The sequence below is a fragment of the Centroberyx affinis genome, unplaced genomic scaffold, assembly GCF_046629955.1.
Source record: "Centroberyx affinis isolate AG114_WGS23_722 - 3 ecotype Tasmania unplaced genomic scaffold, CSIRO-AGI_Caff_v1 ptg001386l_1, whole genome shotgun sequence".
Classification (NCBI taxonomy): Eukaryota; Metazoa; Chordata; class Actinopteri; order Beryciformes; family Berycidae; genus Centroberyx; species Centroberyx affinis.
Genome location: NW_027279869.1, coordinates 38489 through 54553, shown reverse-complemented (window position 1 = coordinate 54553; position 16065 = coordinate 38489). Strand labels below are relative to the sequence as shown.

The 16065-nt window shown below is 42.4% G+C and overlaps 1 protein-coding gene across 1 annotated transcript; it reads right to left on the bottom strand.

Moving 5' to 3' along the window:
• Window positions 1-9467: 9467 nt before the first annotated feature.
• Window positions 9468-11713, bottom strand: LOC139649645 (insulin gene enhancer protein ISL-1-like). The gene is made up of 4 exons (XM_071526117.1): window positions 11657-11713; window positions 10572-10846; window positions 10234-10365; window positions 9468-9584 (listed from the first exon to the last, which is right to left on the bottom strand). Exons 1-4 carry the CDS (start codon window positions 11688-11690, stop codon window positions 9507-9509), a joined length of 519 nt encoding a protein of 172 aa, XP_071382218.1. The 5' UTR covers window positions 11691-11713; the 3' UTR covers window positions 9468-9506.
• Between the last annotated feature and the right edge of the window lie 4352 nt (window positions 11714-16065).

The following is a 16065-nucleotide window of genomic DNA, read 5'->3' as shown; positions in this document are numbered from 1 at the left end:
TCTATAGGATTCTACAAGTTCGTCCACATTACACATCTGTAGGCAGGTTTTTTTTAGTTCTTACAATATTTCAGCAGAATATTAGAACAAAAGAAACCATTTACCAGATTCTGTTTAGTTTAAACCATTAGACCATTATCTGTATCTCTGTCACATATTTCCCTGTGTGGAGTGTTGGTACCTCTCTCTCTCTAGGAGGTCCTGAGTAGAGCTTTGAGAGCTGATAGTGTATCTAGGGCAATGGTGCTGGGGGGGTTATCAGTGGACTGCGGGGTCTTAAAGAGCTCCAGGTGGCTGTTTGTCTGAGGACCAACCCTGCTGCTCCCTTCAGATAACTGTTTTATCTGGGCCCAGCTCAAAATAGCAACATCAAAGGATGGATGGATGGATGGATGGATGGATATACATTGTGTTTTTATTGCAAGTCAGTCATTTTGTTAACTATGTCAGTCTGTCCAAGAGTATTATCTCTCTTTTTTGCAAACACAGGTTCAAGAAGATAAGCTAGCTGGAACTTAGAGATGTGATTTACTCTAGATTTCATCCTGGTTGTAAGCAGAAGTTATCAGCAGGGAGCAAGAGAAATAAATAATGGGGAAGGAAGTGGAATACGTAATGGACTTCAGATGACATAATCATTAATGGATAGAGTTTTCTGTCTCACCCACAAACGAAAGGACCTTTTTGACAATGTAATTCTTCATTCTTAGAAGATCACAGGAAATGACAATCAGAAAAGGGAAGATGAAAATGTAGGTAAAAACAAAATGAAAAAGCCCTAGACCTCAAAATGACATCAAGTGCTTGTAAATATGATGTCATATCTAAATTGTTTATTCTCACTGCCTCATCTTTAAAATGTCACCATCCCTGTTCTCACACGATCACATAGGAACTTGCAACATCGAGATCTTTATAGCATTATTTATTTTCTTAAACAGTTCAAGCCTTTGCCTGGACAAAATATGTTAAAAATAACTTGGACCTCAGTCATGTAAACAATCATGCCCTTTGAATCTGCCCGATTTTCTCAGCAATGCTCTTCTGATGCCTGGGAAAGCTTGTATATGAATCGCGTGTGTGTGTGTGGGGGGGGGGGGGGGGTGAGTGGGTGTGTGTGTGTGTGTGAACGCAAGACAAATGTGTTTGTATGGACTTGACCGTGGGCATGCACATGTCTATGCAAGTGTTTTTCTGCGTGTTTGTGCACACTGTTACACTCTCTCCTTCACACCAGAACCATTACTCTTTATTGCTAAACACACAAACAAACATCTAGAGGGTTGAAAAATCTTAACACAGCAAATTAGACCAAAAAAGACCTTGCATCCTTTTCATGGAAATATATCTGTATGTCTTAGCTGTCTGTAGCCTGCCGTTCTATAAGAGGAGGTCAAAGGCTGCGGTTCCCTTGAGAGGCGGAGGAATGCTCAAGTAGTTCAGTGTGGCGCTCCAGACATGTTCCCCTGACCCCCAATCATGCACCATCCACCACCACCACCACCTCCACACCCAATCTCACCCGAGGCCAGAGAAACCCCTTCCTACCCCACCTCACCCCCACCCTCAGATGGACCAGACAGACCTCCCAGGGAAGGCAGCTGGAGCCTGAGAACTAACTAAGAGCTAACCCACTGACAGAAACAGACCAGACTCCATCACCACAATCCACTAGAACAGTTTTAGAATCAGAATCACTTTCATCAGTTTTACAGTTATACCAGCACAGCATGGTACAAGAACAACAAGACATCACAAACAGTCCAAATAGACAATCTAAGATAGATAAGACAAACTATCTATCCCTATACATATACATATGCATACATATACACATACATATAGCCAGGGGCAAGACACCCCCATTGTCCATTCAATTGTTCAAATAAATATAATTTGAGTATAAATATTATATACCCAGCCAGGTGACCACATTTAGAAGATAATGAAATCATAACATTATACAACTTTGTCATTATAATACAAAAGATAAAAATTTTGTAAAGGGAATGTTCCTGCACTGCAGGGAACATGCTCCCTACGGGGGGAAACCTGATATTTATGCATCAGATTATGTTAATATCTATCTCATTTTCAAATTTTGACCTTTCTCTTACTTTAAACTCAACATAAATGTTACATAAACATAGGAAAACTTTGTTTTTGTCATTGTTTAGTAATTGCCAAAATTTTGAAGTGATTGGCTATTGGTCAGAGGATTTAATGAAAAAAGTTCAAAGATTTTCAGTTGGAGGATTTTCTGAAAAAATATTTCTATTCAAATTCTATTAAAATAAAAGCTGGTGGTGGTGAGAGGACTGGAGAGATGAACTTCCTGCATGTGACTAATCAAGCCTCATTCCTGGAGTTGGAATCTCCCTCTTGAGGACCTGGATCAATGCAGGATGTGATGGGGTGGAGGCGGGCAGCGGGCGGATAAAGACCAGCAGTGAAATGGTAGCCGAAGGCAGACGAGACAGGAATCGGTTCATGATCGGTTCTCAGAACACGTGTAGAGATCTGATAGGTTAAATGTCAGAAGCAGGAAATGACAGCTGACATCGTGGGAAGTTGACAGCATGGGAAAATCTCCTATCTCTAAAACTATAGAGAGAGAGAGAGTGTGTGCATAAGAAAAGTCTCCCTGATTGAACTTTTGCTATAGCAATCAGTTCCTATCAGAGGTCAAAAGGTCTATTCTCACACTTTCATAAATCACACAAAAGACTTTTATCTTTTGTTCAGACAAATGCATTACTCCCTCTTTGATTCCCTTATTAACTGGAAAAAAAAGTTTATATCTACACTCTTAACAAAAAACACAGATTCTTATTCAATGTTGCCATATGTATACAAAATATTCTACATGCAATAAACAATTTAGATATATGTAATGGAGCAGCATGGCATACAGCATGGTTGCAGTTGTAGTGAGTGTCCAGCAGTGCATTGGTCAGTACATCATGAGGTGGTTATCCTGAAAATATTGAGATGCATGAAATACATTATGAAAGGAGCATCAATATTGTAAAATGAATCCCTAAATTACCAGATACACTGTGAAACCATTCAATATCAGAGGCGGAGTATGTGTGTACGTTCATATGGGAATTAAGCCACTGGAATTAAGCGAGTCCAGTGGTATTTTCCCAGTATGTAACTCTGCCTGGCTGTGTGAAGTGAATGGTGTACGTCTGTGAATGAATCACTGTGTGAATGGGGGTCAGTCAGATCCGGGCTACCAGCCTCTATCTGACAGACAGACAGTGGGCTCTGTGGCCTGTGTGACACGGCGATGCTTCACATAAAGAAAGCCTCGATAGAGATCTGCAGAGGTAGCAGGGGCTGCCATGGTGACCGCTCAACCGGCAACAACAATAAGACAGGCTGGCCGTCGGGCATGGCCGTCCTAAAGCTCCCCGGCTCCAGAGACAAGCCGGCCGAAATAAAGGCTAAAAACACAAACTTCACATCTCATTAGACAGGGCAACTGTGACAGCTGACTGAGGGCCCAAAACATGACTACTCCACCAAGCAACCCAAACACAATTCACATGATGTGTGAATAGAACAAGTTAGAAAAAGTTTCTTTGAATTTTTTGTTGCAAATCAGAATCATATTTTGTAGAGCTGTCTCACTCGGGTCTTTTCAGGGAAAACTTTTACACATAGGAGAAGGACATCGAACCTATTTTAACTTCAAAGGAAACTGCAATTATTAGGTGACAGGGGTGACACTAAGTGAATTTGGTGAATTATTAGGTCTCTTTCACGTACATGGATTAAATCTAACCCTAACCTATACTTATCTTCCAGTGGGTATATCCAATAATTTTTTAGTCAAGGTCTATTCACTTCTGGTCTGCAAAGCCTGCCATATGTTTCATTATCCAGCAGTAGTTTGCAGAGTCATAGATTTCATTGGCTGGTAATTCCATCTACTGTGTAACAGGTTGTAGATAATTATGCTCTCTGTCGCTGAGGGGTGACCTGCTGATCCATGCGACTGCCTGGGAGACATACAGCGGTATTCACAGATCTAAAGACAGCTTATGCTCTTCATATGGCATGATCAGCCGTACCAAAGCACACAGTGGTGATTAATCTCCTTTGTTTTGAGTCACTGTACAGTTTATATTTTGGAGAGTTTCTGGGCATCTGTGGGGCATATGTCCTCGCAGCTTCTCTCTGGACCCTCACACCCACACACACACACACACACACACACTTGCGTCCCTGGCCTGCGGTGCTGCGGTCCACCTGTGTTTATGAGTGTATCACAGGACCGTATGGCCACATTGCTGAGATCACAGCCGTCTCCTCCACCACCCACCCAGCCAGCCGACCCAGTCATCCCACATATGTCCCCCCCCGTCTACCAACCATGTGCTGGGGGGAGCTGTGGGGGTGCAGGGCAGCCGGAGGGGGTACAACACCAGCATGCTCCAGTGGTGGACGAGAAAGGGTGGCTGTGAGCGCGGCGATGGGCTGTTTATTGATGGAGTGTGAAGGCAACAGAGGAGAGGAGAGAGCGATGGAGGAGGTGGACGAGGGTTGCTTCAGGGGAATGCGGTGTGAAAATAAACGAAGCGGGCCGCAGACAGTGGAGCCAACAATGGAGTGTCAGAGCCAGGTCTGTCCAGGGTTCGTGTGCCCTCTCTATAAACAGTCAGAAATTACATTCATTCTGAGATCATCCTTTCCAACCGTTTGGCCTTTGGGCTGGACCACCTGAGACCCAACAGAGTTAAAGAAAACTAAACATAGGCACACAAACATACACACACACACACACACACACACACACACACACACCAACCCTACACCCTTGCCCTGGCCTTGCACCTCTGGACTGTATCCTGCCGAGTCTAAACCAAAACAATCAAACCACTAACACAGGAAAGTGAACGCATGGCTCCAACACCATCCATCACTATACAAGCCTAAACGCCACTATCAGCACCTGGAATCCTTCTAACACACACACACACAGGCTCAGAGCCATTTCTAAAGCATAGTCAAAGTTCTAAATATTATCTTTATTATATTATGAAAAGAGTGCTGGCAGTGATGGGCATCTTATCTCGTGGGCATGAGTTTGTGTTTGGCACCGCTGCTCATATTTCAACTTCCAACCTGCCACGCTGTGACATTCCCCAGTATTGTTTGGTTACACACCTCATCAGCAGGGTATTTTCTAATCACATTCTAGGAGTAACAGCGAGGCAGCCTTCAGGACCAAGTTTTATCAACAAGGAGTGAACGACATCACGTCAAAATCTGCCTTTCCGAGGCGCTTGTTGAACTTCATGCTTTCTGTGCAGCTCTGACCCTCATGATTGTTTTTCATGGACGGGGACCAAAAGATTAAGACGCGCGATCTCTCGGCGGACTGCCTCTCTACCAGACAGCCACCACCGAGGCACTCACTCACTTTGAATTCTTGCTGCCTTGGAAAATTTCTGTTCAAAAATAGCCTCGGAGGGTTGCAGGAGAAACGGTGCACTTGGAAAAAGCAACTGCCTAACATTGTTGAAAATCGTAATTGTGGAAGAGTTTGATTTTCCTGCATTGTACTCATGTAAATTAGCATCTATTATTAAGGCTTGACACATTAAATATCACAAAGAGATTAGCTAATGGAAAAACACGATTTGGTTCATTATTTATAATACCATGAGTCATTTTCACAATGCCCTCTCTAATAGGGGTGAAAGTTGTGTTATCATGAAAGTCTTTTAGCCTACCAGAACGCAATCTGATGAGAAGGGACATGAGTCATTACCAAGCAAAGCAAGCAGTTGCAAAGTATACAAACAACATATATGTTTCAGGTTTTAACTGTTAACATAATATGATTTATGTCCAGCATGTTCCAGTGACCGTTGAGAGGTGATGTAATATTTCAAACGGCTCTCAGCTCTCAGCTCATATGATTGTATGGAGAGAGAGAGGGGGGCAGGTCCCGATCGCAGATTAGCAGTTGATTCAAACAGGAGACTAATTGTGTCCTGTATCTATGGCACATGTGTATACACACCAGTGGGTCCTCTGTGTGAAAGGCCTATGTGTCTGGGCGTCATTGACTTAATGACACTACTTACTGGCCTAATTCACATTCAGCTTCTCGTGCATGTTTGAAAAAACAACATGCGTGGAAATCCTGCCAACAGAGAATCGGTTGTGTCAGTCAGAGTGGAGGTGGACGCATTTAGGGTCCGTGTTTGACCTGCTTTGATCCTTACACTGGGTCAAAATAGATTTATGTTTATCCTTTTATCCGACAGACATCGTTCGGCGTGTTTACATAGCGGGAGCTTGAAAAGTGACACCTTTCAAAAACTGAGTATTTTTCACCCCAACTCAGTTTGCGAGCCACTTATGAGGAGAGTTAGGGCCAAAAAAGGTAAATCTACGGAAAGGAGTGGTTTAGCCAGAGAGTCACAGAGGAGGAGAGCTGGAAGGGAGGGAGTGATAGGGGGGAGGGGGGATAGAGAGAGAGAGCAAAACAGGACAGGGCAGAACCACACACATCTTTCCAATCCTGTGTTTTTATTTGAGCTCGTTGCGTCTCACAGGAAATACCCTGTTTCCATGAAGGCTTCTTCTTCTATGGTAAAAGTCAAGCAGACTATTAATAAAACAAGAGAAGAGAACAGGACACACTGCTGTGACGTGACTGTTACTATACCAGTTTCCCTGCTGTTCCTTCTCCTCTCCACAGTTCCCACAACTTATTTAAGTCTATCTTTTTTTAACTATCATTTATCAAATCACAATCAATGCTCTCCAATAGCTAAAAAAAAAAAAAAAACTCAGTCAAACACACATTTTGTTCCACCTTTAGTTCTTTCCTGAAAATGTGAACGCTCCTATATCTTGACAGGCGCCCAAGAGATAAGGACTTGAGCAACATGTGGCATTGTTATTATGCCATAAAACAACTTGTGCTTATGATTCAGATCCTCTTGTCAACCAACACAAGCATCTGATGTTAATTGTGGTAGGTAGGCTCACACGCAACAAAGTACAATACAAGGAAACCAAATTCCCACAAGTCATCTTGGGAATCTTTGATGTAACCATCATCACAGTTTTAGACACAGTATTAGACACCATTAAGCGCAATGTTTGCAGGCTTGATTACTCTTGTTTGACAATCCTTGCATCTGTGCATCAACCACAATGCAGACAAACATTTCAGTTATCTTCTTCATTAGATAAGAAGTGGAAAACTCAGACACAGTGACTCAAACTGTCATATTCATCACTGCACTGCTTGCCACACAAAGAGATATTCTGATATTCTGCTTATGTATGATATGTATGAGGATGACAAGCAGTTTGAAATAGGCATCTGAGCAGAGGGGGGCTTCATTGTCAAGGCAACAGCGGCCCGGGGGGAAGCGCAGGGCCGCGTGCTGCCGGCTGCATGACCTCCTGTGTTTTGCTGTCTCTTGCTGTGTGTTGGTTTAGTGGGGAAGCCGAATGGAAGCTCTAAATCCCAGTTAATCTGCCACAGCGCTGGGAGAGCTGGGCGCTCCACAGCCACGCTATCTGATCATCAGCGTTGTGCTGGTCCGCTGCTGGCAGCCCCGCTGAGCCACAAACATCCTGTTTAGAGAGGGAGCGAGAGAGAGCGAGAGAGAGAGAGAGACAGAGAGAGAGAGAGAGAGAGCAGCAGCAGAGATCATTAGGAAAAAGAACAAGGAAGCGAATTGACAGGAAGGTCTGTGCAACTATGAAATGAAAAGTCGCACACGTATTCTGTGTTAGCTAGTCTGTTTGGTTTCAGTGTCTGTTTGTTTACCCATCACTTTTGAAAAGTTTATTTCAATGCACAAAGCACAAACTTTTAAGTGTGACAGAGAGGAGTAAGACATGTTAGTATGCAGGCAGAGAACCGAGTGCAAACAGAGAGGCCAGTAGACTGAAAATTAGCCCAATTATGACTGCACTGCACAGCTAGCAATCTCTCTCCCCATCTAGGGCCAGCCCAGGCACAAGACAGTCAACCAAATGAGAAACTCACAGAGGAATGCTGGTTTGCATTTGTACAGCTTCTCTCCCAGAGTAAACTCTTGTGCCATGATGGTTAATTGGGTGCTTTTGCAATCTTGTCAGCTGATCTTCTGTGTGCTGCTATGCAAATGAATAACTTGCTGAGAAAATGAAGGAAAATTGTTTAGGTTGTGGCTTTCGGTCCCTGAATCTCCATGCTTAGGCCAGCATCGCCCCCTTGTGGAATGGTAGTTACAATGTTGGAACATTCCCTTAAGCCCCAAATATTTAAATTGGACATGCAAAACAGACTAAAAACGGACAGACTTGAATGCAGGAGTAATAGGAGTAAAAGGAAAAATATGTGGAAAAGTTACCAAACTGTCCACTTTACACAGAGAAAGGCTAAATCAAACCTGTCAGCAAGTGACGCTTTCATAATGGACATATGCACACATGGAGGATGTGGACAGTGTTTCCTTTATTCAGCAGCGATGCCCCACAACAACAGAATTTGAAATTAAAATCGCAGTATTATTTAGTCAAATTTCACTCCTAAACACAAAGAGGCTAACTAAGTCCATTATGAAAGCTTCACTGGCCGTAAGGTTTGTTTCACAGCCTTTCTCTGTGTAATGTGGCCATTTTGATAATTTTCCCACATACTTTTCCTCTTGACTAATTGTATTCTGGTCTGTTTGAAGTCTGGTTTGAATTGTTTAAAAATCATATTTTTGTTGTGATAAAGAATTTAGGGGAAGACTATTTTTAGCACTTCAACCTGAACCATAACTGGTCCCAGAACAGGGACAGATGTGGAACCAAAACTGAAATTACCCCCGAGCTTTGCTGCTACATAAAATTACAGGGGAAACAGTGGATGTGGAAGTTGAATACTTTTCTTCCAATGTATGTTGCTTCAACAGTGTCTTGGAGAATATCAATCAGTGTGTGTGCAGTTCACACAGTGTTCACGCAGTGTTACTTTCAGTTTGGAATGAAATTCTTGATGACAGATCGGGGGCTTGGTTCCTCTTTACTGTTTGTTTTTATGGGGAGTTTTGAACCAGTCGCAACCACAGACCCAGAGACTGAAACTCTACCAGAACTGTGTGTTGAAATGACACCCATCCCATCGCTACATGATCTATATGATCTAACGCTCCTTGTGATGATGGGTGGCCTATGTAAACTTGTGGTACAGCATTTACTGTACACGTGCACTGACTGTAATCTATTTGCATATCTAAGCCATTTACAGGAAGTCACTCTTTCCCTCTTTCTGCATGGACCTATACCACTTTACTGATAAATGTATTTTGGTTAGCTTCTTTAGTAAAAATAAAAATAAAAAGACATTATTTGGTTGTGTATGTTTTTTTATTTAAAATTTTGTACATGATTGACAGGTGCTTTTACAGTTTTATAGAGTGAGACATTACAACATCATCATAGAGTAAAAAAAATCCACTTGAAGACGCATATGTAAAACCTTATGGATGTTTTCAGATGGTTAGGAGTGAGATAGTGTCGTCATGGCTGTGCTGCTGTGGTGAGTCCAGGTCCGCTGATGACCATGTGCTCTGTGAAGAAATGAAAGAGAAACTAGTGCTGACCAGCCCAGCAGTGATGATGCACAGTCATGGCCAGTATTGAGGAAGCTGCTTCCAAGTATATTACTTTTCAGTCTAATCAGTTATTTTAGAATATTGTTTCAGCGGAAATTAATTATATTACTATTTAGTTTGACAAACACGCTCAAATGACTCTTTGCTTACTCTTCTTCAAACAGGCTTAACTGTACAAATGAACCATTTTCCATCTGTCTACCGATGTAAAAGACAGGATTAACTAAAATTTCTGTCAGTTTCTTCACTCTCCTCAAAGTGTGTCATGGCAGTAATTAAAAACCTCATAACTCTAGAAACTCAGGGAAACAACCTCATTTTCAAAATGACAAACACTTTAAAATGCATACAGAAGAAGCTGAATATTTGAATTAAAGATTCCAGTCATGACCCAGTTATTTTATATGGTGCAAAACATTAACATCTGTACCAGTATTATGACCCATTAAATGCTGTATACTGTAACTCTATGGTTATAAAGACAGATGATGTCTTGATAGATATAAGACATAAGCAATTGTAAATTTTAATTCTGAAATTGAAATTGCAATCACATGGTCCCATGCCATGGTGCGTCATGGGATCATGTTTTTCTGTGACTTACGGGTGACATCTCAATCAGTGGCAGGTCCTTGTGACTGCTCAGTGGTTGCCATGGTGACTCATAGACACATATCTGCAGGGCAAAGTCAGGAGGATCAGGGGAAACGACCACCATCGGTCCAGCTGGCTCACACTGCATAGCACAGAGAGAGAGAGGGAGACACTCAAAAACTCTTAATTGTTCCCAACAATATTATAAGCAAACTTGTACATTCTGTTCTCATTTGTATACAGGCAGACAGATAGATTGAGGTTCACACACACTCACCTAACCACCCCTAACTTCCCCACCCACCACCATCACCACACACACACACAAATCCACACATCCATGCTCACAGCAGAGTAGGTTTCCTCGTCTCTTCCTGTGACGCGTCTCTTTTTGTCCTTGCAGCGTTTGTTCTGGAACCAGACCCTGATGACTCGCGGGCTGAGGCCGGTCAGCTGACCGAGGCGATGCTTGGCCGCAGCGTCCGGCCGGGGCGTCTGGGAGTAGCAGGCCAGCAGGACTCTCAGCTGAGACTCGCTGAGGACGGTCCGAACTCGCACTGCTCCTCGGTGCTGGACCCGCCACCGTCCCCGATCCCTCCTCCTCCTCTCAGGGGGAGAGGCGTCTATAAAGAGAAGAGAGAACAAGAAAAATACATGATTAGTAATGGAAGAGGACAGGCTGCAAACTGTGATGGAGAGAAGAGAAGAGAAGAGAAGAGAAGAGAAGAGAAGAGAAGAGAAGAGAAGAGAAGAGAAGAGAAGAGAAGAGAAGAGAAGAGAAAGATAGAATAGAATAGAATGGAAAAGGATAGAAGAGGAAAAGAGAAGAAATAGCTTTTAGAACAGAGAAGAGAAGAGAAGAAAAGAAGAAGCAAAGAAAAGGAGAAGAGAAGAGAAGAGAAGAGAAGAGATTTTTGAATAGAATAGAAATTTTCATTTAATCTTAAACTATGGACAAGAGTATGAAATGTGATATTTAATCATGGCAACAACTGTGTAACACAACATGCTTCATAAGTAAATTTACACTGCAGATCCAAAGGATCACAGGACTCACTGTGTGTTTTCCTCAGTGTGTCTGCTTTGCGGCTCTGTTGCTCTGGCTCTGTGTGCTCTCTCTGGCAAAAAGGTCCTTGTGGCTCTGGAGTGAAACTATTGCCGGGCATAAGTCATAAACCACAGATTGACTACTGAAGACGATCACGATGGAATGTAGTATTTATAGCTTTTCACATAACACTTTGCAGCAACAGCATAGACCGCAACATACACTTCTCTGTAAATATGCTACACAGAGAGAGAAAAAGGTCAAGACAGGAGCAGACAGCGAGAGAGAGAGAGAGAGAAAAAGAGAGAGAGAGGGATCAACTGAGAAACAGAGCTTACATTAATTTATTTGCTCTTCACTTTTTTGCTAACTAATGGTAGCTCACCAAGTATAATCCCCTCTCCATATCCTTGTTCCATCACTGGGGAAACAGCTAGAGCTCTGTGGCATGGCAGTGTGGTACTGTTCATGGTCCAGACGTCCTGGATACCACAGCTGGTCTGATCCCCCACGATGCACTGCAGAGTCTCCTCCATGACCGCCACATCCAGAACAAGGCCATACTGCTCCCTGTGGACCGAAGACTTCACTGCACCCTAACTCCACTGGAATTAGAGGAGATGAGGAAGTCTTTGGATGTTCCACATTATATTAAAATGATTCAGTGGTTCTCAAACTTTTTGGCTCGTGTCCCCTTAAAACAAAGAGATGCCCACCCGTGACCCACATCACAGCCTGCATATGCAGACAGTTCACCCCAAAAAATATTTTCCATTTTCAGGTTGTTTCATTTGATTATCAAAGGAGGCCTAGAAGCTGAAAACTATTCAGTATTTCACAAGAAAAAAGCAAGAAAAATCAAAGAGAGATCTGAAAAATTATGATAAATTTGTATAGTAACCCCCCCCAATTTTGCAACCCCCCAAAATTATCTTGTGAGCCCCTGGGGGGTCCCGACCCACAGATTGAGAATCACTGATCCGCTCTGAATTTGCCACAAGACAGATTCACATAATATTAAGATTGGATATGGAGAAAGACTGAAATATTAACCTATTATTCATGGCATATGAATAAAAAATCTAAACAAAATAGAAAAGAAAAGCATGTAAATCTACTACTTACAGGTACTTGAATAACTCTGGTTCTCCATGTTTGTCTCCTGTAGCATCATGCTGTATTCTCCTGCATTGACATCAGCAGCCTTCACTGAGTTGAATCCTGACTACCACTGGCTGATCTGTCGCTACACCTGCTGCAGAGGAGTATGTTTGAGGAACCCCACAATCAGACATCTCGCTTTTATACTCCCACACAAAGCCCCCACCAATGGACGCCACACGTACTCAGGCACGCATGTACACGTGCGTTCACAATCACTTCACTCATCAAAGCAATCTATTAAATTAGTTGCCCTCCTCCTCATTAATAAAACAATGCAACTGTTCCCGCCCCTTAGGTCATCAAATCAAATCTCACTGTGTGTTTTGTGGTGCGGACAGTTTCTAACAGGGAGATTGCAGTGGTGCTGGGAAGAAATGGAAAGAGAAGGGAAACAGATAGGAGCATTGATGCCAAAGTCAGCATTTAGTTCAAGGTCGTTGCTCTTCCTGGTGTTTTGACTCCCCACCCCCCCACCCCCCCACCCCCCTGCACTGACCTGTTACTTGATATTGTTGGATTTGTATCCATCTTGTTCTTTTACACCAAAGTTACCAAATGATCAAATCAAAACTAAGACGTGTTAAAAATGGCACACCCTTTTAAAGAGTACATTTTTTGATATTTTAGGCATTTTAAAGATGCTCTCATGCACAGCAAATTACAATAAATGCATTAGAAGAATGTGTTTAAAATCCATATATGATGAGCATTAGAAGCAGCCAAATACAAGACATGCACAGGTAAAACAGCAGTGCCGAGACAGAGGAGATAATCGTACAAATGTGCATTATTGTTATGTCAACTTGATGCATTGTGTCTTGAATGTTTCCATTTAGTTTAGATCATTTTTGGGCATTGTAGGTTTATATATTTTATGATATAGTGAGAAGTGATGGAAAAGGTGGCGGAAAGGTAAATGGTTATGAGCTGGTTTCAAACTCACAACATTGCAAGCATAGAAGATTGTATGCACATTAAATTGAAATGTCATTTTCAATAATCTTGTGCAAGCCAAATTCCCTTCTGGGCAATAAAGATTTCATTCATTCATTCATCCGTTCATTAAGACACTTAATATAAGCCTCAGTGCTACTCAAGACCATTTGATGGAGTCATATGGAAGGCAATAAAGTGCTTCTCTTCACTAGTACACATCGCTTCTATTGTTGGAGCACAGCTTTGTCCTTGTTGTGATCCTCCCTCCTCTTATAAAGTTGCCCCAGTGTTTCAGTCAATACCAATTAACTTGTTGCTGGTGCATTTACCTTCTTGCCCCTCTTGAATTGAGTCAACACACACAGTACACACCCCCAACGACGCCTCAATTGCCTTTTCCCCCACAACAGCTTTTATTATGTACACAGAGCACACACACACACACACACACACACCTAATTAAAGACCCCTACGGAAGCAGAGGACACATCCCCGTGTCTCAGTGTCCCAGCTTGTATAACCCTACTGAAGCTCTTTCACTGGGGGCAATTAAAGAGAGGCAGGGTAGCTTGGTGAGGGAGGAGCCGCCTGCTGATGAATACTTTACCTACTGTCCTGATCAAGCCCGGCTCACGCCTACTCATTTACAGGATCTGCCTGTAAATTACGGTATCACTCACCCAGCCTTGGCCCTCTCTCCCCTCCCACCACACACCCCCATTGACATGAACAGGAGGAGTGACATAGCCAGTTGTTTTGATACACCGGCTATATAAAACACACAGTATTAGCTATGCAGATTAATTAAGGAAGCAGATGCTTAGCTGCGGCACCCACCTATTGTTATCTCTGTGCCTGCTTGGTCATTACTACTGAAATGTGTCTACATGGGCCAATGGGAGAGAGAGGGGAGGGAAAGAGGCAGGATTGGATACGTGTTGTGATTTATTTATATTGGTATCTGCAGCAATTTCACAAAGCAGTTTAATGTGTAGGTGTTCTGTTGAGGGCAAAGAAATGAATGAAAAATATGCAAATCTCTTCCTTTCTCTGTGTTTATTAATTATCTGTGTGTGTGTGTGTGTGTGTTTGTGTGTGTCTGTGTGTGTGTGTGTGTGTGTGTGTGTGTGTGTGTGTGTGTGTGTGTGTACTGAATTAATTGGACCTGTTGTCGGCGAACCTCCAGCTGTGTGATTGAGTGTGTTTGTGAGCGAACACGCCCATGTTTGTCTCACCGCGACCTCATTCGATGTCAGCAGCTCCATGTTAACCCTTTAAAAACTTCATTTCCATTCCAGCAGTTGGTGTGGAGCCAAAGGGCACGCAGTGGGACACCTCCGAATGTATGCTGGTGTGTTTATGTTTGGTCTATTATGTCTTGCCTGCACCGTCTGTGTAGTCCTGTTCGATTTTGTTCAGCACCTAGTGTTTAAATCCTGCATTGTGCAACTGTCTTATAATGTGTCACAACCAACTAACCAGGTCAAATTCTTTGTTAATCTCTTTGAAGTGATTTGAATAAAAGTGTTGGCTCTCCACTGATTTGACCTAATACTGCCTTTCTCAGTCCTACACACACACACACACACACACACACACACACACACACACACAACCTCATATTAAAACTTGCTGAGGTAGTACACACCTACACGTGACTTGCAGTCACACAAAAATTGTATATGTTCATACAGACAAAAGAGAGCAGACCTGACGCTGTAGATGGAAAACCCAGAGCATACAGCCACTCTCTCACCAAACAAATGGCCTTTGTTATGTGTGTTGTGTGTGTGGTTTGGCCTTTTGTTAGACACAAACCCAGCTCTTTTCTCCACTGTGCCTTTTGACACATAATGACTGGTTCACTCAGGTGATGTTGAGGGGTGAGCAGAGGTGGAAAGTAGGCTAACTAGTTACAACTGCTCTACTTTGCTGTACGTGAGTAGATTTTTAGAGCGGTGCTACGTTTCTGAGTGCTTTTAAAAGTCTCTAGTTTTCCTTCTACATGAAAAAGTCACAGAAGTAGTACGTATAAAAAGACACTCTGGACTTTCCTACATAAGATGGCCTCCTATAAGAGATACCAGCTTTGTTGATATATGAGATAAAATGGAATCATTCCCAAACCTTGCGATGATAAGGATCCATTAAATTAGTTACAAGGGCAATGCAAAAATGGGTAATGAATTAATTTTAGGTGGAATTATTATTTGGTAACATGCACACAATCTTCATTATGTTTGGTCATGAGTACTTAATTTTTTTTTGAGTAATTTTCCAGATAAACAAACTGATTTGAGTAACATTGAGCAGAAGTAGCCGCACTTTTGCACTGCTCTTTCCACTTCTGGCTGTGGGGAGTGTTAAGGCCAGTGGCTATAGGGACCAAAAAAAGGTCTCTAAAATAAGATCCAGATGTAGATGAACTACGGTATATTAATGAGACCAGTGTAATGCCTTTTCCTGGCTTCACCTATAGGCTACATTACGACAATTTCCTGTTCTTTTTCCATTTCATTTCTGGCAGGTATAAGAATCTGGGAAGAGAAACATGAGTAAAATTAACTGAGAAAAGGTATAGAAATGAAAATCCAAAATACTATAGGCCTACATCCTTTTGGGGAGAAAAAAAAAAGAACATTACCTGCAGTTTATCATTCACTAGTGTGTACAAGTGTTATTTCATCAACAGGT